The 21,382-nt window shown below is 46.7% G+C and overlaps 2 protein-coding genes across 2 annotated transcripts; both read right to left on the reverse strand.

Moving 5' to 3' along the window:
• Window positions 1-761: 761 nt before the first annotated feature.
• Window positions 762-16,793, reverse strand: lig1 (ligase I, DNA, ATP-dependent). Its single transcript, XM_049747716.2, has 26 exons — window positions 16,614-16,793; window positions 16,157-16,225; window positions 15,577-15,893; window positions 14,769-14,912; window positions 14,385-14,558; window positions 14,205-14,316; window positions 14,053-14,133; window positions 13,922-13,978; window positions 13,470-13,528; window positions 13,118-13,231; window positions 12,882-13,048; window positions 12,470-12,546; window positions 12,304-12,395; window positions 10,915-11,014; window positions 10,583-10,668; window positions 10,129-10,244; window positions 8,343-8,438; window positions 6,720-6,830; window positions 5,181-5,252; window positions 4,237-4,381; window positions 4,089-4,171; window positions 3,845-3,997; window positions 3,710-3,763; window positions 2,804-2,947; window positions 2,537-2,629; window positions 762-939 (listed from the first exon to the last, which is right to left on the reverse strand). Exons 1-26 carry the CDS (start codon window positions 16,628-16,630, stop codon window positions 865-867), a joined length of 2,808 nt encoding a protein of 935 aa, XP_049603673.1. The 5' UTR covers window positions 16,631-16,793; the 3' UTR covers window positions 762-864.
• A 322-nt stretch (window positions 16,794-17,115) lies between these two features.
• Window positions 17,116-18,652, reverse strand: LOC125985255 (ETS domain-containing transcription factor ERF-like). Its single transcript, XM_049747930.2, has 5 exons — window positions 18,611-18,652; window positions 18,432-18,483; window positions 18,040-18,274; window positions 17,689-17,824; window positions 17,116-17,543 (listed from the first exon to the last, which is right to left on the reverse strand). The coding sequence occupies exons 2-5, from the start codon at window positions 18,481-18,483 to the stop codon at window positions 17,301-17,303; spliced, it is 666 nt and encodes a 221-aa protein (XP_049603887.1). The 5' UTR covers window positions 18,611-18,652; the 3' UTR covers window positions 17,116-17,300.
• Window positions 18,653-21,382: the final 2,730 nt, after the last annotated feature.

Genomic DNA, 21,382 nt, shown 5'->3' on the forward strand with positions numbered 1-21,382 from the left:
TGTCCCTCCCGCTCTCTCCCTCACGGCCTGGAATGGCAGCGATGTCACAGCCAGCGCCAGGAGGGAGGGAGGGACGGAGAAAGAGGAGGAGGAAAACAAAGCCTTTGTTGCCCAGGAGCGATGGAAGGACGACGAGGCGGAGGAGAACAAAGCCTTTGTTAACGCACTTGACAAAGACGCCATTGGGAGGGCGAGACACAGACACCATGACGGACAAAAGTGTTGGGACAACGTCCACCTACAGGAAGTTGACGAGAACGGACCTGAGCTGACCCGACGCGAGCCGTGCAGCTGGTCTTCGGACCAGCGCAACTGAGCGGGCCTTGAATTCAGGTCCAAATCCAGATGCGCCTTTCTGCCAAAATGAAAAGAAAAAATGAGAAAGAAGCTCCCATTTCAAGGTGACAAGTGCAATTACCTGCAGATCCAGCTTCATCTTCATGCAGAGAACTTCCATTTGCGAGTAAAATGAGACGACATCATCATGACTTGACAATTCGAGATTTTTCTCTGGCAAAGGCTTTCCCGCAGCAACTTTGACTGCGCTGGAGCAGTTTAGGCCGATAACACGGCGACTTTGAGCACACCTCATTCCATATTTGCATTTTCAATATTTTCTGCTCTGCTGCCTGCTTGATTCCCATTCAGCGGCAACAACAGCCACCGAGGGGAGGGGAGGAGGACATTTTGGAATTTCAGTCACAAGCGCACTGACGGACGAACGGATGGACACAAACCATGCACACGCACGCATGCACAAGTCAGGATGTGTAGAACAAGCTTTTATTTCTATTCAAGTTGTCAAAAATACATTTATATTTACATTCAGGCTGATCCCAACGACGCACGGGCATTGTGACCTGGTCAATAGTATTCCTCCAAGTCGCCTTTGTCTCCCTGATTCTGGATCTGCTGCTGCTTGTTGTACAGGTCGGCGATCTTTAGGGAGGAGGAGGAGGATGAATGCAATCTCCTTGAAAATCAATAACTTTCTTCCTGACATAAAACTTGAGCGCTGAAAGAAAAGCTAATCAAGTCCGCCGTTGCCTTCGGGGAAAATGTGAAATCATAGCCGGCGCTACAAAACAACCTCTGGATTTTATTTATTTTTTTAAAAACATCATTAAATGCTTCGTCAATCTGTCACCCGATCTATCCTAATCAAGTCTACTGTTGCCTTCGGGGAGAGTATTCAGTTGCAAAACGAGCAAGGTAAGTCAAATGTTGCGTTCACAGACATTCTGAAATCACAACAGGGTGAGAGCTTGTCTCGTGCAGCCACCAAGAAATTGTTCCAAATGTTTATCATTCATGTGGCTACGTGTTGCCTTCAGGAACAGACTGAAATCACAGTGGTCCTCAAATCCTAATTTCTTCTGCCGCTCAACTCGTCCAAGAGTCACGCTGCCTTCTATGACAATGTGAAATAACGCCACCTGTCCTACACAAAGGCGTTCAAACTTTTCCTTAAATCACCATCCATCTGCGTCAAGTTGAGAGTTGCCTTCAGGGACAGCCTGAAATCACAGCTCTGGTCACACAACTGAGTGATTGTTCCAAATGCCACAGCCGGAATGGCCGATCTATCCTAATCAAGTCGGTCGTGGCCTTCAGCGAGTTTGAAATCAAAGAATTGTCCAAAAAAGAAAAAAATCTATCACTCCATCTCAAGTCAAGCGAAGAAACGATCTGAAATAAAATTGGCCATCCATCCATATATCCTCAACCTACTCTCATCGGGTCCTCGAGTTGCCTTCAGAGACCGTCTGAAATGGCAGCTTTTGCTCACACGACAATCAAGAGATTGTTGCAAGTGCTCTCTTGAATTTTTGGCCTTCTCGCGTTCCCTTCAGGGAAGTTTCATAATCGGGTTTTGAACAGTGATTCTATCTATTCAGTTTCACGATGCCTTCAAGAACAGTCTGAAATCACAGTCTCCCATACACAACTACCAATTAATTGTGCCGATGATGAATTTCATCTATCAAGTCACGTTGCCTTCAGGGCCAGTCTGAAAGCAGTGACCTCGAATCTATCCATGGCTCCATCAAGCCTTGAGATGCCTTCAAGGGACGGGGCGCAATCAGTTGTCCCTCCACCACAAGCAAAGGATTCTTCCAAATGCTTTTAAAAGTTGATTTCAAATTGTTTATCGATCCAAATCGCTTGAGATTAGCAAGGTGGCCCTAAACGCAGGCGCCCCCTAGAGGCTGAAAAATTAAACTCACGCCCCCTGATTATATGAGAGCGTGGTGCTGTAGGTTGGACTGTGCGCCTTGTTCACACTTTCTGAATTTAGTGAGGGTGCCGTACTCATTCCGGCATGCTTGTGGTGCACTTTATTAGGCAGGCAGGCTGGCAGGCAAGGGGGCGGGCGGGCGGCAGCAGTAAAGGTGGCGTTATACAACCCGTAGTAAAGCCGCCTGCCTCGCCCTTGTACTTGCTTTCAACCTTGATGTTGAAAGGAGCTTAACAGATCGGATCTTTGGCACAAAACAAAAACACTTTGCTGGGCTTTCAAAGGCCACTGACTCACCTGAGCTCCGCTGGTGGCGTCTTCGGGCTTCTTGTCATCTCGCACGCGAAGGAAGCGAGGGAAACGCAGGGAGATTCCCTTCTCTGGATCCACCTGGAGAACAGAAGAGATGGAAATAAGGAAAGGAGGGAGGGAGGAAGATGGGGAAAGAGGAGGACGGAAGAAGACAAGGGCCGAAGGAAAACAAAGAGGGAGGGAGGAAGGAAGGAAATGAGAGGAAATGAGGTGATGATGATGAAGAAGCGTTTCCTCAACAGGTGAACTGACCATTCCCATGGCAGCCTTGTAGACGGGCGAGAGCGACAGGTCGGCACACTTCACCTCCCAGACCTGCACCGCGTCCAGCCACACATCTGGCTCGGCCGATTGGTCCACGCGGTAGTAGGGGCGGGGCTTGTCGAGGATGTGTTCCTGGTGGGAAACGAGAGAAGAGTCTTGCTAAGGAAACACTCGTTTGCAGCTTTCTCACAAAATGGCCGACTTCCAGTTGCGGGTTCAAACAGCATCGGTGAAGCTTTTTCCCGCTCGAGTGGGAACTCCAAAAGCTGGCAGATGTAAATCTTTTGATGTCGGTGCAGCAAAACTATAAATATATGTAACGTCGTCGACTGTACGATAAATAAACACTTATGAGAACGCCGAGAATTGCGTTGCCGTGTGTTGTTGGCATTCCACGTGCAGTGGCTTCGCCGCTGATGTGCGAAGGCGACCAATCACACGAGCGGCGGCCGGGCTCCCATCAGCCTTCTTTAATCGGCCATCCATCACGCTCGCAAGGAGCGCTTGATTACAAAGCAGCGCGGTGGGAGCTGATGGAGCGAGGGTGGGGACGAGGGACTGCTCCCCCTCCCCTCCCCACGCAATCAGCGTGATTGTACACCAGAAATATCTTACAGTGCCGCTTTCCAAACTGTACTTGCTTAAAGTAGGAGGTGATTCGATGCGTTTTGGAAAATCAGCGGTCAGTCCAATTGGCTGGACTTTGAAGTAGGCTCAGCTTCCGCATGGAACAGAGTCAAGCAAAGCTAATTTACCAGCGGGCGGTACACAAACACAATCAACGACTCTCAGTCTCAAAGGGAAAGCGCTGGCCGACACAACTTGTTCTGTTGACTTCAAACCAAATCGTTTTGCTACAATTTGCGTAGCGCACGTTCAATTTGTTTGCTTTACCTTCAAGAACTTGTGGTGCTGCTCCAGATCTTCGTCCTTGAAGCCGGTCCCAATCTGGAGAAGAGGCGGACAACGTGTGAGAAGTCACCAGCTGAGGTGGGACATCCTGTTAGCGCAGGTGCTAAGCTAGCTCGCCTTGCAGACAGACTGGAACTCCTCGTTGTCTTGGTCGTAGCAGGCCAGCAGGAAGCCGCCGTACGTGCCCGTCCGCTTGCCTTTGCCCAGGTAGGCGCCGATGACGCACAGGTCCACCGTGTCGCCGACGCCCTCCAGGTAGTCCTTCTTCAACTATAAAAACGTGGATACAAAAAATCGTGTGTTACTGATGGTGGTGGCGATTGGGCTAGAATTTTGCTAGCTTTTGTCGAAGCGTGCTCACCTTGAGCCAGTTATGGGAGCGCTTGGCGATTTCATAGGTAGCGTCCTTCTCCAGAGTCTTCACCATCAGGCCTTCGCACGAGTCTGCGCACACGCAGTTGTCAGGTTCTCACGGCATCACAGCGTCCCACGCGAAAACAAAAGCAAACCTCGGACAGACTGCTCCAGGAACTCGGCGATGGTGTCCGTGTTGTCCGAGTCGATGAATCGGGCGAATACAAACTCGCCCTCGGCTTGGTCGAAGGACTCTCGCAGTAGCTCCCGACGGCGACGCAGCGGCTGTCGTACCAGGGACTACGCACGGAACCACAAACATGCGGCATTAGAAAAGATGGACTGAAAGCTTTCGGTATTCAAGAGGCTCTCGAGGAAGCCATGACTGGAGCGAGGCCATATGCTTTTTGCTAACATGTTATCTTTGCTTGTAAAGGGCCACTGACACGCGCAGCGAGCCGAACACGTAAACTGGAGAGGAAGGAGCGACTGCGAGCGAAGCAGCGGCGCCGACTAATCGCGTGGCGTCAGACAAGTTATAGCTGTGTTAGGCCACGTAATGGCACAAATTAGGCGTCACTGTTTTAATTAGCTCATTTGTTTCGCTCCACTTGTGGGGAGTTGGGGGAACACAATTGTGCTGATTTGCATTTTGCCGCGGACAACTTTAGGGAATCTGCTGGCCTGTTGTGTTTTATTTGGAGGGAGGCATAAACACACAGGTTATGTCACACAATCTCATTCCCCGACACACACACACAAACACACAAGCGGGCACACTGCTGGAATTACAATGAGCACGGGCATCATTATCTGCTTACAGCCCCCAGCAGCACCGTCGTCATTGGCATTCAGGGACAACAACACTGTGGAGGGACGACAGGCTCGCAAAACACACAAATTGGTAAACACACACAAAAGCCATCATCCACTACAAAGGAAGAAACGTACAACATAAACAATTCTAATGGAGTTGAAGTTAGTCCTCAAGTAATTTGGGTTAAAAAAATAAATAACGAAGCGCTCCAGTTTAACGCAACATCCCTTTGCTTGTCTTTTTTTGTGTGATGACCGGAAGGCGGCGCATTGTCACGATTACCTCTCCATTCAGGTAGAGCAGATCAAAGGCGTACACGCACACTTGGACTTTGATGTCGGCGGCATCCACGTCCTGCAGGAACAGACGCAAACACACACAGGGACACACACACCTGATTAAGTTTGTTTCCTGGAACAAAAAGACATGCAAATAGCTCGAGTCGTGACGCTTGTCTTATTCGCAAACTAAATTGTTCAACCTTGGCACTCCAAAAGAGAACAGCTACAGTTCATTCTAAATTTATTCCCGTCAAGTTGGCATCACTTCAGAGCCACTATTTAAACATTAACACAGACAAAGCGACGACGTGCTAATCGTCACATCAGATGTGCTAAAAAAAAACACAACAACAACATTTGTCTACATTAAAGGTATCAAATAATTTCACATGCGTTTAGACATCACACCATATCTATCTATATATTTTTTTTTTTTTTTAAAATTTCTCTGAGTCTAGAGAGCGAGCTGACAGGCCGGCTGGGCATGCACTCTGTTCTCATCTTTCCAAGTGGTGTGGGAGTGCCCATGCGGAACCTTTTGACAGTTGTTTCAACCTAGCTCGACGCTAACCGCTAGCTTTACTCGGCAGGCAACGGCACCGGCGCCATCTGTATGTGAAAGACGCGACTGCACCGGTGCATAAAAACGCCATCTCGAGTAATGGTGAGTCTACGGAGGCGGCTGAGAGTAAAAGCACAACGGCAACGTTCATCTTGACGTTCTACCATTAGCGCCAGCGCCTCATCCTTCCTGGCCTGATCTTCATTTGCGCCCGTGTCAGAGCTGAGGAACGAGAGGAGAGAGAGAGAGAGAGGACAGAAGATGCTTTCCTTCGTCGCCGTCATGTGATTTGTGTAGCGTGCGAACGCCATTATTCTGATCAAAAGTGAGAAAAAGCCTGGCTGACATTTGCAATCACACAAAGGCTCTCCCTCCGCCATCTCATCTTCACCCCGCCTTCTCTTCCGTCCATTTGATGGCAACTTATCAATCTCCTCCTCTTGCGACTGGATCACCTCACTCCATCACGCCGTCCTCCTCCACCTTTTCCTGTTCTTTATCGTCCAACTACTTTTTCAACAGAAAAATGATCAGGTGTGTGAATTGCGGGTTGATTATTTCAATTACGGTTGTTGTTTTTATTGCTGTTCACAATTGTTTTTGTTTCTAAGAATAGAAGTTGAGTTTTTTGAACATGCAAAAAAAACAAAAATAGAAATAAATGTTGCTCTTGCAATGCACTTGTATATCAATGAATTTTGCAATTATATCTATGTAGCACGAGTCCATGATTGTGTATTATGCTAGAAACACGGAGTGTTGATGCTTTATGATTCTTACCATTAGACGCGTTTTGCCGCCATCTTGTGGCATCTATACGCAATTACAAACTCCCATTTTGCAGAGGTCAATTATTCGCATATTTTAAATAAGCAACTATTTGAATTCCTATGTCATTGACACGTCAGTCATGTTTAATGGGCGCGAAGAATAACGAGAACCCCGCCACACTTTGATTCAGACTCCTCTGATTCCTACCTTCCTCTTGCGTGTGGTGAGGACCTGGAATGGCTGGATCTGTTTCTTCTCCTGGTCCCAGGCCACCGCCTCTGCGTCCAGCACGCAGGAGACCACCGAGTCTTTCTTCACCTGCGGAGAAACGTCGTCAATAAAAATAAAAGCACAGTCCAAGACGCTAATGCTAATTCTTTATATCTACTCACAATCATGTCATGTTTTTTTGGGGAAGCAACAGATTTAAATTGAGCCAATAAACCCTTTTCAATTTTAACAGACAAACAGAAAGAAATTTGTTTTGCCGCTCTGCAACAGGCTCAAAGTGTGCTACCAAAGCGATCCCTCAAGAACTTCAATGAATCTTTAATGACGTATAAGTGTTGAATCCGTGATTTATTACAGAGCTTCTAATGAATTAGATTTTTTTTGTTTTTAATCTCACCACTAATTAAAATGGGAGACAACTTCAAGAGGGAGGCCTTGAAAGAAGTTAACTGAAAGTTGGACCCATCGCCCGCCCCTCGCTCGCGTCTCCGTGACAACCCCGTGCTAATTTTCCCGTGATTGACTGACTGCTGACACCCCAAACATAGCGAGGCACAAAAACAGCCGCAATGCATTCAACGCTGTCGGCGTTAAGCGAAGCGTCGGTAGACTGAGGTGGGACGTTGATAAAAACAAAGTCAGAGAGGGACGAGAAGAAAGCCAAACATCCGGCGGCCGAAGAGTCGGTCGGGGTGCACCGAGAAGGAAAATGAAGAAGCTGTGCAAAGGCGATAAAGAGACGTCGACAGCCCCAAAACACAAAAAAGTGAGAAGGCAGAGAAGAAAAAAAAAAAAAAAGGTGTAGAAGGAATGTGCTGGGACAGAGTGAAGGTACCAGAGGCGAAAATGAAAAAAGGTGACAAGAATGTATCAAAGCCCCCTTCACGTGCACGTAGGCACGCACGCACACTCCCCACCAAAATGGATGAGAGGCACGACACGGGAGAGCTTTCATTAAAAAGTCACAAAGAGACGAGATAGGACCGACACCATGGCAGGTTTGCAGGGAGGATGAAAGAAAGTGCTGCAAGGCTGTCAAAGCGGCACCAATCTGCACGCTGGCGACTACGGCTGCCCGGGGCGGGGGGCAGGGGACCGCAAAAACAGTGCCATGTCATTTTTGATTATCACCAAAGAATATTTGATCATTTGTGCTCCTTCTGTTTTATACACAAACGTCACTTGGCAGCTAGGCTAGGCTAGGCGGCACAACAACCTCTACTGAGCAACGCAATGTTGCGAGCGAGGCAATTAAATATTTGAACGCAATTAAAGCACGGGCCCGCAGACCGACATTTCAATAACAGCCACGTGCCAACGAGCGGCAATGAGAACGCCTCTAATAAAGCCGTGTAGGCTCATTTGCTATTTAATTGCAGCTCTTGACTAGACGGGGGGTTTGCGCGCTCACTCTCGGTTAACCTCGGGGCGACTCCTGGAGCTGCTCTGGCCCGTCTTGAAATTGCCAGCTTAAACGAGTCTCCACATCGAAGCGTGCGGCGCAAAGTAGCAGCTACAGACCCGGCCAAACAGCTGACAAGGGAGAGCTTTAGGTAGAGCTCATTTAGTTTTTAAATACCTCAACGTAGCGTAACTCACTTTGGGGATACGAGAGATGATGTCAGGGTACTTGCTGGTGTTGTCTTCCTGGTTGCGGCTGAAGATGCGAACCTCGCCACTCTCCAGGACGTGAATCTGTCGGGCCAATATCAAAACATCTGCAGTCAAACAGTCGTAGAATGATCGGGATCCAGACATGAGCCCTCCACCGAGGATTAATTATGGCTGTGACGTCAAGGAAGCCTTCCAGTATTCTATCAATTATTTGGAACTTGCCGGATTAAACTGAATAACAAGTACATGTGTGGCGCAGGTACTTGGGGTTGCTTGAAAAGGCGGAGCCTGGCCCGGTGAGTGATGTGGGTGGCGACAAATGAGAGTTTTGTTGCTCAGTGTCTGTTGAATTTCTCCATGTGAGACGTGTGCTAATCGAACAACCGCGTTCAAATAGAAATGTAACTTCCTGGCACAGATTAAGATTTTAGCCAAATTTTTTTTGTGATAGTTTAATCAGATCTTTCCTTAATTCGCACTCGCATATTTCATGTTGGGCCGTCGTCGCTCATGTGGTGCCGTGCTTATGTGCCACTCCGAACAGATGCGCCCCACGCGTCAAACTGCCACTTAGTAGCTCCGGAACAAAACAGCGACGGTCGACGTAACAGATGGAAACATCGCAGACATTTCAAGCGGCCTCGTCCAAAAGAGCCTTCAGCTCATTTGCCGGCTTTAGGCCGGCTGTTTTTCCTCGCTCCCCTGTGCCGAGAGAGGAGCCTAATTGCTGCGCGAGTTGACGGTTTCTATTTGTCGGGCATCGGCGGCGGCAACGACTGATCTGCTCGAGAGGCGTGCAAGTTGAAACAATCTGGCGAGCGAGCGCTCAGCCGCGGTTGCGAACGGCCGCTCCGACGAATGCAAAGAGCCCACACGGTACCATCAGAGAGAGCCAAGATTCAATGTCTTTTCAACATGCTACTACATGAGGTACAAATTAAACAAATGAAATTAACTCATTACAATTATAAGTTATTTACAAAGAAAATGACAATGTATTGATTAAAAAAGGTCAAAAGGTGCGCGCGTATTATTGCAGGCTGTTGCTTCCAAAAATATCACCTGTGCGAGCTAAAAAAAAAAAAAAAACAACACATCACGGGTGGACATCATTTGTCCAGACAGACGCGTGCGTCAACAGTGAGTGCCGGCCGGCGCTACACGTGTCCACTCGGCATCTCAATTACTGCCCCTTTCTCCTCGCGTGCTTATCAATGAACGTCCACTTTGACGAATGAACCTACCAAATATGCACTCAATCACTCACTGGGCGCACACACACGCACAAAGTGACGGAATGCGGTGTATCGTGAGTCCTCCTGCTGGCCGCTGCGTATAGTGCAGAAGACACTGAGCCGCCTTGTTCTTTGGACAGAGCCAGGTTGAAAAGCTCTCGATAGGCGTGACCGTCCGGAATGAACGCCGCAAGCTGGATTGGCTTTGCATTACAATCTGTGTCTCTCGACGCGGACGCCTCCTGCTGTGTCTTACATGTTTGCTTCTTTCCCTCTTATGCGTCTCTCTCACCTCTTTCTTCCTTTGACACACACACACACACGCTGGAAAAAAAATCCTCCTCTTCATCATCATCTCGCCTTTAGAAGCTTGGCGCTTTCTCTGCCAGCAGGTCCAAGGGAACGGCAGCGCTAATGTTTATCTTAAAAGAATAGGTGCGCGCACAGGGGAGAGGAACACCCCACTCCGGTGAACACAGAAACGAGTGTGTACGTGTGTGTGTCCAACACTTGCCAACCGCAGAAACGTAACTCACCTGTGCACGCTCGCCGTCGTATTTGTACTCGCAGGTGAACGCGGCCTCGTCGAAGCGTTTCATCACCTCCCCGACTCCCTTAGTGGGGTGTGCCAGCATGGGCCTCAGGGGTACGCCTGCCACGGCAGGAGAGAAGGGGGTAAAAAAGAAGGACAAAAACTTTCAGCAAAAATTCACCTTTGAAGGACTCATGGAAATGAACAAAGTAACGTTAAAATAGCCACTTTAAGACAAAATGGTCGTTTTTGAGCACGGGTTTTTTGGGGTCGTCCACTCACTTTGAATGACCCCAAAATGACCCTAAAATGGCTGCTTCACACGATCAATAGGTAGCACTAACAGGTCCTTTTACTTATCGGATTGCGTAATCAGGAATAATTGTTTATCGTTATCAACTGGCCTCCAGCAAACAGATCAATGAACACTCTGGGCAGCCTCCAGATTGGTGGATTACCCGGGGTGAGCTTGCAGTGATTGGGAAGCTGGTCGATGCCTTCTCGAAGGAGGACGGGGAGAAGGATGTCGTAGTTGGGCATCTCGCTGTACGCGGGGAAGAAGAAGAAGAAAAAGGTGCACCTTGATTAGGAGGCTGAAGAACACGCCATAAACTATCAGTGTGTTAAACTAGCCGTTGTTTCACACTTTAGAGACTACTGATCCTTTTTTTTTTTTAAAGATATTGGGCTACTTTTATTCAAGAAAAAAAAACCATTGTCAATTTAAAAAAAAAAAGAATTTTTTAACTTTACATTTTCAAGAACCACAAACATTAGCAGCTGTCTTTACCAGTAAGTCTGCTTGAGAATGAGAGACTTCTCTTCGATCCAAGCCCGCCTGCTCTCCTTGGTCATCCCTTTGCCGACGTCCATCACGGCTGGGGACGTGCCTGGAACAAAACACATCGCCTGGCGTCCATTTTCTGAGCTCATTATGAGGTGGCTGATCGTATCACGTGCCACGGCAGCCATTTTATGATGAACCCCTGGTTGTGTTTCCAAAAAACTGCAGGGTCTATTTGGGATGTCACAGGCCACCTTGCAGTATCACAAAGAGATGATATCAGCAGGCATGTACGGGAAACGGGCAAAAGTCTTGGGACACCAATGAGTCACAAGTCATTCAAATAAGATCATTCACTACAGTGGACAATAACTAAAAAAATTCATTCAAACGTATTCTAGCATATTCTAGGTACAACAGCACCCCTAGTGGGACGGGAGTGGAAGAGCGCCAGCTGCAATAAGACCACTCCGGAGCATATTGCATCACGAGACGGATGCGGCGCTCGCACGGTAACCTGTCTGATTAGATAACATTTCAGATGGAAAATAAACAAATAAATATCAAATATTAAGCTCAACATTTCCGGCGTGGGCTGCAGATCAATGCAAATTTACCCACTGAGCCTGGGGTCTAATTGGCTCTTATTAAAGTGCTGGCGAATGAGCTCTGAATGCTAATTTACTTGGCGTAAAATAAGTTAATTGGCTCTGTGTGTGTGTGTGTGTGTGTGCGTGTGCGATAGCATCTGGTGAGAAGATGAAACCCGTCAGGAACGTCAGCAATGAATTTAAAAAAAAAAAAAGGTGGGGGGTGGGTGATTCCTAATCATCATGTTTGAGTGTTTTGGGAACTTGGAAGCAGAAATGGGATGTTTTAAAATTCTTCAGTGACTCCTGTAAAGGATATTTAAACATCTTTAATGAGCGTTCTATAAATAAAACATGGCCCCTATCCGACCTCGTAGGTTGCATTATTTAAATGGTGCACGGGTAGTGCAATTTGCAAGAGAGAGAGAAAAAAAAAAAAAAAGTGCATGAAGTGAAGTGGGGCAGCCGAGAAGAAAATGGAACTTGTGTTTCATCTGACGATAAGGGGGATGACTCTCCGGATGATTGACTTCTCCAAAAAGGCGTCCTGACATCCCACTTTTAGATGGAGAAATTCTTACACAAGCTTAGTTGAAGAAAAAGCTAAATATGTCTAGTAAAAGGGGAAAATAAAAAAAACAAGTTTCTTCCTGATGCATCAGCCTCGATGTGAAAGATGCACACGTCAGTCACGACGGTGGACACTTTCGTTTTCTTTCTATTCGCATGATGTCGAGATTGCGCATCAGTCACGAGAGCGGACGACTATTTCAAAAGCAAACAAAAGACGGACAAGCAAACTTACCTTTCTGGGGTGTGGTGAGGCACACGGCTTGACTCAGCGCAGACAGGACGCTCTGCTCGGCCAGTCCGATCCGCAGCTTGCCGGCGAGCGACCTGTCAATCAATCAATAGCGGCCGGTCAGGATTCGGCAAATCAGGCCGGGCTCAAACGGGGACACCGGCGTTACCTGACGATGTAGCGGGCCTCTGAGAAGCGGCAGGCCACAAAGAGTCCTTTGATAATGTCGATCTTCTTATTCATGGCCTGCGGCAGCAGAGAGATGGGACTTTGAGATTCAGCAAAGACGTCGGGTCAAAGGAAAGGAAGAAACTTGGCCGAAAAGATGAGGGCGCTTGTCGCCGGAGGCTGCGTTTAGCTAGTGAAAACTGGTTGGCGCGTGCGACTTGATGTCAAACGTTGCTCATTCCAAAAAACTCTTTTCTGCCCTCGTGGCCGACGGACGGGCAACTGACTTTCCGCGGACCGCTCAAAAGTGATATTTTCAAAAGATCCTCACTCTAGTGACTCAAGTGCAAGTAACCCATGCGTACAGAAGAAAAGCTGTCAAGGGTAAAGCTAAGCTAGCTGTAGCATCTGACCGAGTTGCCGCTCATGCTTGCAATCTCCTTGAGCTTCTTGAAGACGCCGCCGGCCGTCAGGCTGGCCGGCCTGAACATGGTGCGCTGGTTACTTCGGGAGCTCTCGGCCACCAGACCCAGGTCGCCGCGCTCCTGGGCCTCCGCTTTGATCTTGTCAAGTTGTCGTCCTAGCAACCGCAGAGAAGTGCCAGGCGGCTCAATAACGCACATTGAAAGTGTGTGTGTGTGTGTGTTACCTGTGGCTTGCGCAACAGCTTTCATCAGCACCGTCTCCCCGATGCCGAGCTCCATGCCGAGGTAGGCGGGGCCCAACTGGTTCAGACACAAGTACACGCAGCACAGCAAGTCATCTACACACACACACACACACACACACACACACACAAAGGGGAAAAGTTAGGATGCACCTGCTTGCTATGGAAGCTGTAAATTGTTGCTTGTGGATGATGTAATGTGCAGCGCGGATGAATTTCAGTGTGACGATCTCGCCCACACACAAGCACACAAATCCAAACATACATTCATCAGCCCGCGCTGCGCGAGTAGCGGCAGGCTCGTCGCCAGCGCCACAACAGAGCTGGCGCTTACCTGGAGACAGCAGAAGCACCGAGCGGAACAGGTTGGCCAGAGTCTCGATGTTCCTCAGTCTGGGTAGAAGAAAAGAAAGGAAAAAAAAAAAAAAAACACCTTTGAGGCTTCAATGGCGGCAAGGCGGCTAACGAGATTTGCTCATCCACGGCGGTTTTAAGTCCCGCGTGGAAAGCGGTCAAAACGTCCTTGTCTGTGAACGCGCTTTGAAACGCGTTGAAAGGCAGCAGCCGCCGCTTACAAATCCTCTTCAATGGACACTTTTTTTTTTTTTTTTTTACAACGGCCACACATTCCAATCGCTCCATTTTAAAACACATGCTAGCAAAGCTCGAGTTAATCCAAATAGTCAACTTCCTCTTCGCTGGGTTGTCACCCAAAAAGGTTCACGTGAGGTATTCAGCGCATATTTATGTATCCGTATACTTTCGGTCAGCGGGTGGCGCTCCCACCTGCCAGAGTCCTCCTCGATTTTCTCAAAGGTGCGAGCCACCGCCAGGTAAGGCACTCTGGGGGAAGACCAGAGCGCACTTAAGAACACATACAATTTACAGAGTTCGGGATGGTGGCGGAAAAGACCAACTTTTGTCCCTCCTTCCAGCAGGCGTGCTCCAACGGGTGGTAGTTGGCCCTGGACGGGTCGTAGTCTGTTTCTGTCGACTCGCTGTCGGCATGAAAAACAATTGACGTCGGAAAATTCACCTTCCTGCTCGATGTTAATTTCAGTCTGCGCACCTTTTGGCGTCTTTGCCGTCTTTCTCCGGGGAGGAAATCACCACGGTCGCCGTTGTCACCTCCTTCTTCTCTGCACTCTTGTTCGGGGTCTTGGCCGCAGCCTTTCTGGGAGCTAAAAATAAGCATAGTAGTTATACAACACGCCGACGTTATCTGAAAGGTAATTTTGTGCGGACTGACCAAAGAAGCTGCTGACTGGTGCTTTCTCAGCTCCCTCTTTTGTGACCTCGTCTTTCTTCTGCTCTTCTCCATTGAGCTTTTTGTCCACCTCCTCTGCCATCTCTTCGTCTTTGTCCGGCGTCCTCACCTGCTCCACCGCCGCCTCCTCATCTCTTTCTTCCTCGGCGACCTCATCTGCGCACAAAGCGAGGCCGCGTCGTGTTGTTGAGCGAGGGCATTGGACTAGACTTCAGAGGATCTTGTGAGACCTTTGCATTGAGTTTTTTTTTTTTTTAATAATCGATAATGACATTCAAACAAAGTGTCCTCCAAACTTGCAATGCATATACAATGACAGCAGGTGGCGATATTGAAAATACGTTACAGCCGTTGCCAAAAACTCACCTTTGTTGTCACCGTCGTCTCCGTCCACGCGAGCTCGTTTGTTCTGCTGGCTCTCCACGACAGCGTCAGTCTTTACGCTGGCGGCCTCGTCCTCCTTTAGACTGTCGCTGTCATCCAGTTTCCTCTTGGGGAACATCTTCCTGGCTGTAGATGCCATACAGACAAATGGAAGACATTTATTAAAAAAAAAAATCTGTATGACCTCTATAAGATGGATGCAAACCAAAAACATTTTTCATGTAATTCAATATAGAAAGATTATTAAAACACTACACAAAATAAATTTTGTTCATACGACACAAAATATATCCAACGAGAGCTTCCTATAGATTCATTTCGTCTTTGACATTAAAGCCTCATTAAGGAAAAGCAATTCCTGCTTGAATGGCGACAACGTGGCAATAATGATTATGCTGCGCGCCACATGGCGGGCATCAAATGGCGAAGGGGAAAAAAAACAATTTCTGTGTGTCATTAAAAATACAACGCACTCCACTTAGGACGCCTTAACGATTCTGCTTTATGTGATGCGGAACGCGAAGCATGCTTAATGACGGGAGGCCAAAAAAAAAAAAAAGAAGAAACCCAGCAGCTTTTCTTTCGAGTATTACGTTTGCGAAAACTCTCAGTGATATCATCTTCCCCATCACCACCTTAACAAGGACAAGTCCTAAACAAAATCACTGGCCACCAGGATACACGGAGAAGGGATTTCCATTTAAACTGTCAGATTTTAATTGTTCCAGCGCCAACATGCTAACAGAATGATATTTTTATTTTGTTTTAAGCAGCTCTGTCTTTTTCTTACCCGTCTTGCGCATGTTCGTGCCTCCAGAAGACGAGGTGGAGTTGGGTGTGCTCGGGGATGTGGAGGTGGCGGGCGTGGCAGGCGTGGTGGGCGTGGCGGGGGCCGGCGGAGGTGGCGGAGGAGACATGGTTGTTGGCACTGCCTTGAAGAGATGGTCTTTGACTTGTTTGGCAGTGTTCACCTCTTCTTTATCATCATCATCATCATCATCATCATCATCGCTGTCCAGAATTCGCCGGCTGCGTTTGGCAACCCTCTTGACCGGCGAGTCATCCTGGAGGACCGCGTTTTGGGCCTTGAGTGGGCTTTTGACAGGCCTGATGGATACCAAGCATATTTTCTTTTTTTAGAAGGGGGGGGTAAATCTTGAAAATTCATCTTAAAACACATTTCCATTCTTTAACCTCCGACTCGGCATGAAACTCGACATTATTATATTTCATTTATTGTTTTAACTGTCAATATTGATATGTTTGTTGTTTTTACTTTATGTGCAGCACTTTTGTTTTTAAATAAAGTTAAATAGTCTCATAATTTCAGTACTTGACTGATTTACGTTGGAGCAATTACAAAGTCTTACTTTTTCACTTGCTCGTTTCTGGCTTTCTTCTGAACATCCTTGTCCTTTGCCTTGGGCTGGAAAAAAGATCTAGAAGGAAAAACAATTTTGTGTGTATGAATGGTATTTTATTTCCAGCAACTGATACACACATAATTTGCGTTTAATGAGCTCTCTCTCTCTCTCTCTCGTCTACATGAGGTTTGACCCATACACATGACGCCGCGCTTCCGCGTTCGTTATGTGACGTCACAGTTAAACAACAGGCGGAGCTAGCTTGATGTTACTACTCCATTAAAGATTGAATTTACCACGATATATTTACCTCCAGCTAGATAAAATGTCACGTTATAATCTCACTCAAGTGGCCTAGTTATTGGTGATTCCAAAAGTGAGGCAATCAGGAGCAACTCAACTGCTCTCCCCAGATAAACAAGCTAGCAGCACTCAAGGCAAACATTTCAGCAGCCCTACTTACGCGATACTGCGCTGCATGTTGTCCACAAAACTCTTCCTTTATGCGTCGGATAAACAAGTCAAATATTTATTTTATTTTAAAAATCTTCAAAAATAAGTCACAAGTGAGGACTCTGATTAGCGCGCTGCAGATGGCAATCAAATCGATTCGCGCCAAAAACGCTTCTTCCGACAAAGATCGCCTATGAGAAATAAGAGGTGCCTGAGGGGCAGGAAATCCGTGAACGTTGGAAAACTTTTTGTTTTTAAATAATCGCCAATATTCTGGTGAAAATATGATTATTTTAATTGTTTCTTTAATTCTATATTTTGTGTGAGTATAATTAAAAACAAGATTCAAATAACCCAAACCAAAGGTAATTTGTAAATGTTGACGTTTTGTTCAACATTCAACATTATGTCTTAAACTTCAATTATTTTGTATTAATTTATTAAAAAAAAAGGGACTGCTTCACAACGTCAATCAAACGAATCAAGGTACATTAAAACCCCATATAATCAAACCCAAAAGAAAACATTGGAATACATCACTTATTTATTTTAACACAACAAAATACACAAGCACACACTCACACACATCCACACACACATTTAAGCGTGCCACATTGTTAATGCAGTCTCCTTAGTGGGAGTGCAAAAAGTGATAAATCTATAAAAAATAATTTTGGACAACTTTGTGACGCTCATGTTAAAGCTCTCCATCCTCTGGTGGATTTTGCTTGCCAAGCCTCAGACGACTGAGGTGGTCTCGCCAAGCGACGAATGGTGAGGAAGTTTGGGGAAGAGACAACGGTGGGGCAAAAGGATGATGAAATTGAGAACAATTAGGAAGGCAGCATGGTGGCAGGATCAGGTGAGGCCACGATGCCTGGATTGGAAGGTCGCCCACGCCAGGGAGGACGGAGAAGGCAAGAGGGCGGCTCTGGAGCATCTGGAGGACCAGATGTAATGAGGAATTACCCACCAAAAATGTGCATCAGTCACGACAGGGGACAGAAAAAAAAATCAATACATAATACTTCTGAATCTTTTACATTCTAAATGCATGTGCATGCGTCAGATGATGTAATGAAGACCTGATGACAAGATGGCGGCAGGCAGTGAGAAGATGGCGGCAGGTGGACGTTGAGCAGGACGAGTTTGCTGAAGTTGAACTTGTACGTGAATCGCTTGCCTTTGGTCTTGTGCAGAATGCGCTTGTTGTAATAGTATCTACATCATACAGTCAAATGTGACCACGGCATCCATTTTGCACCATGATGGCAGACGTACTTCCGGGCGGCAAAACGCTTCCGCCGATGGTGCCGTTAGGAAACGAAGCCATCTACCAAATGTCTTTTGACTGAAATTGTTTTCAGGTGACGTCACATCAAGCGATCAACTTTGTGCCACCCAGAAGTACTTTCCCACCTCTTTAGTTGCCTTACCTCAGCGCCCGACTCAGCTTGTCGTAGTTCATGTGCGGCTTTCCCTTCCTCTCGCCCCACAGCCGGGCCAGTCGCTCGGGGTCGTGGATGACGAACTCGCCCCACTCGCCCCCCCAGCCGATGGCGTCGCCCCGGCCGCCTCCGCCCAGCAGTTCCAGCAGGAAGTGCCAGAGCTGCACCTGACGAGAGCCCGCCGACCACGCCGGCTTGTAAGCCCAGTCGGGAAACGCCACCGCTGCCGGGAACACAAATTTTCCCTCGCTTACAACTCACATGTGCTCGAGTCACGACGGTAGCATATTTCAGTCTATATGCAGAGGCCGACGTTCAACGGCTGTATTGAGCCCTTCCAAAAAGTCACAACATCAGTCAGTCCACAAACACACGCTTACTTCGACTCCAGCACGGTGACAAACAAGAACCAAGTGAGGCCGTGCACTGCATCTGAGGAAGGAAACAGCAGGATGTAGCAAATGTACTTCCATTTTGAACATCTCTGGCTGGATGGGTTCCGATAAAATTACATTCGCGGAAAACGGTCAGCGATGAGTTAAAAAAAAAAAAAAGTTACCTTGATGAAGAGGACAAAGAGGATGAGGATGTGGTGGTCCGCTTTCACGAGTGAGACAAGACTGAAGGATGGATGCAGCTCAATCTGAAAATCTCCTCCTGGAACACCCCCACAAAGTCCCCCACCCCACCCCACCTCACCAAAACTCCCTCCTTCTTCTTCCCGTCCCACAACGAGACAGACGGTGCTGCAATTTGGATCTCTGAAGGCAACACCTGGTCCGAGAAAAACTGTGATTTCACCCCAAATGCAACAATGGCAATGTGAGGGAGGTCAAAGTGTAGACTCCACACTGTCCCTGAGGACATCGCTTGAATGAAATAAAAAACGTGATTTCAAATTCTTCATCAAGGTCACACGCAACTTGGATGGATGGAAGAATGGACCACTTTTTTCTTTCACATTGCAAATTGAATCATCTTTCAAGCATTTTGGCTAACATTAGCAGAGCTTATCTTTAGCATAAAAACTGAATAAGGTGCCTCGATTTAGGTGGTTGCGTAACAAACGGGACGAGCCAATTGAAGCTGCGAGCTTGCTCGTCTCAGCTCCATATCCAGCATGTCAAAATGTTTTTTAAATCAACAGACTTTTTTACATTTGTAAAACAAGGAATAATCTGATGATTGACTCGACAGGCATCATTTCAGACTGCGCCTGAAGGCAACACCTGGCTAGGCTGTGGAAAATGAACAAAAGTCATCTTACAAGCGTCGTTTTAGTTATGCGCAACAAATGAAGAGATCAAACACTAAATGGAATTTCAAAACAGTAACTGCCCGTGGCGATACACACGATCCAAATGATTACCGTGTATACACACACACGCGCGTTATATTCGTAAAGTCTTTGAGATGGAAAAGCTGACACCGGAGGCTTTCAATTCCAGTGTAAACACAAATAGTCTGCCAGACACACATCAATTATGGATGCGGCTAATTGACTTTTAGCAGCAAAGGGGTCACTTGCAAAAAAAAAAAAAAGTCTGAAACCCAACACACCTTGATGCACACACACACGCATCTCGAGACAGACGTGACATCATCGCTAGTATTACTGCGGCCTCATGCATATTCACGATTCGGCATTCATGGATTCAGCTATTAGTTAATTTTTTTGGGGGTGTAATTTGTGCGACTGCTCGCTTATTCAAAAAGCAAATGGATTGTTTTGCACCTTTATCCAAATTCTTTTGATCCTGTCCATGAAGGTTTTCCTGGGAACCAATCGTAATCTTTTTCTTGACCTCCCTGGCAGAGGTCAAAATCCTAATATTGTACCAGGAAACAAGGGATTTGTGGGCAAAATAATATCTGAGCCATCATCGTCTATCCCTCAGTCGGCAGTATTACTGCGACTGTGACAAACTGTCCGTGTGTGCGCTAAGTCTGGATTTGATCCGACGCTAAAAGGACTGTTTGTTTTACGGCTGACAAGCGCTCGCTTTAATCTGGCGCTTAGCCTTACGCTTCTTATCCTCATCCTGCCCTTCATCTTAATCCTATCATGTACACACACACACATACAAATACACTTGCACACACACACACATGCACACACACATTAGCCTTGCATCTTAGCCTCAACCCAGTCTTGTCGTCTATCATTTCCTCTACATTTGAACACAGCACATTGTGCCCTGTGTGTGTGTGTGTGTGTGTGTGTGTGTGTGTGTGTGTGTGTGTGCGTGTGGGTGCGTGTGTGTGTGTTGAAGAGGATGATGTTATTGCAGAAGATGAGGGTCACACTGCAACGGCTCTTCAGGGTCAAATCGAGTTAGCGTCTAAGAGGGATGGAGGCTTTAGTGAGTGTGTGTGCGTGTGTGTGACAGTCAGAGTGAGTGTGAGAGAGAGACTGAGAGTGTGTGTGTGTGTGTATGTGTGTGTGAGAGAGAGAGAGACAGAGAGAGAGAGAGATTTCTGTAGTCCTTGATGAGAGCAGACTGATCTTTTTTTTTTTTTAGCTAAACCAGGAACTGAATTATAGTTGATTTGCTGTGCTTTTACTGGACTGCCAATTTGAAATAATGTCCCCTTTTTTAAGTGGTTGGTAATTAAATGTTTTATCAGTTAATTGGCAAAACAAATGATTATTGAAATTTATTAGTTGCAGCACTTTTAAGACGCTTTATATAAGACCAGCTAATTTTATTACATTGTTTTTTTAATTTGTCTTCTATAGAAAAAAATTTGGTAATTTTCTTTATTAAATATCAGCCACTTTTTTCAGGGGCTGGAGCAGACGAATGACATTTTAATGGTGAAAATTGATTTGAATAAATTGAGTCACGAACTTGGTCACAGCACCATATACGTTACATCCATTCTATTATAGACTATAATGTTTCTTGCATCCATGAGGTTGTGATAGTCATTCGTCTCCATCATGAAGACAAATGACAAAGACGAAGCTCTGGCGCCCGCAGGCCAAGTCGAGAAACGAGTGAAAAATTAAGTCAATAAAAAGGACAATAAAGAAAAAGACCTGCAGCAAGTCACAATGAAGTGCAAGTGTGTGTGTGTGTGTGTACCATAAAAAAAAAAAAAACACTTGATGACGTCCTTAGAAGGTTACAAAGGCTTGCTGGTGGTTCAGGTGTCTCTCGAGGGACTTGTGTGGTCTCTTAAAGCTTTTCTGCAGCCAGACATTTCATCTCTTTTGTGTCCTGGAAGGATTTAAAAAAAACAAAAAACAGAAGAGGGGGAAAAAAAAACATCCTCACAGATTCCGAAAGGTGCCCGGACAAAGAGGACTTTCCTTTTTAGAAACCTC

Source organism: Syngnathus scovelli, chromosome 17 (assembly GCF_024217435.2).
Source record: "Syngnathus scovelli strain Florida chromosome 17, RoL_Ssco_1.2, whole genome shotgun sequence".
Taxonomy (NCBI): domain Eukaryota; kingdom Metazoa; phylum Chordata; class Actinopteri; order Syngnathiformes; family Syngnathidae; genus Syngnathus; species Syngnathus scovelli.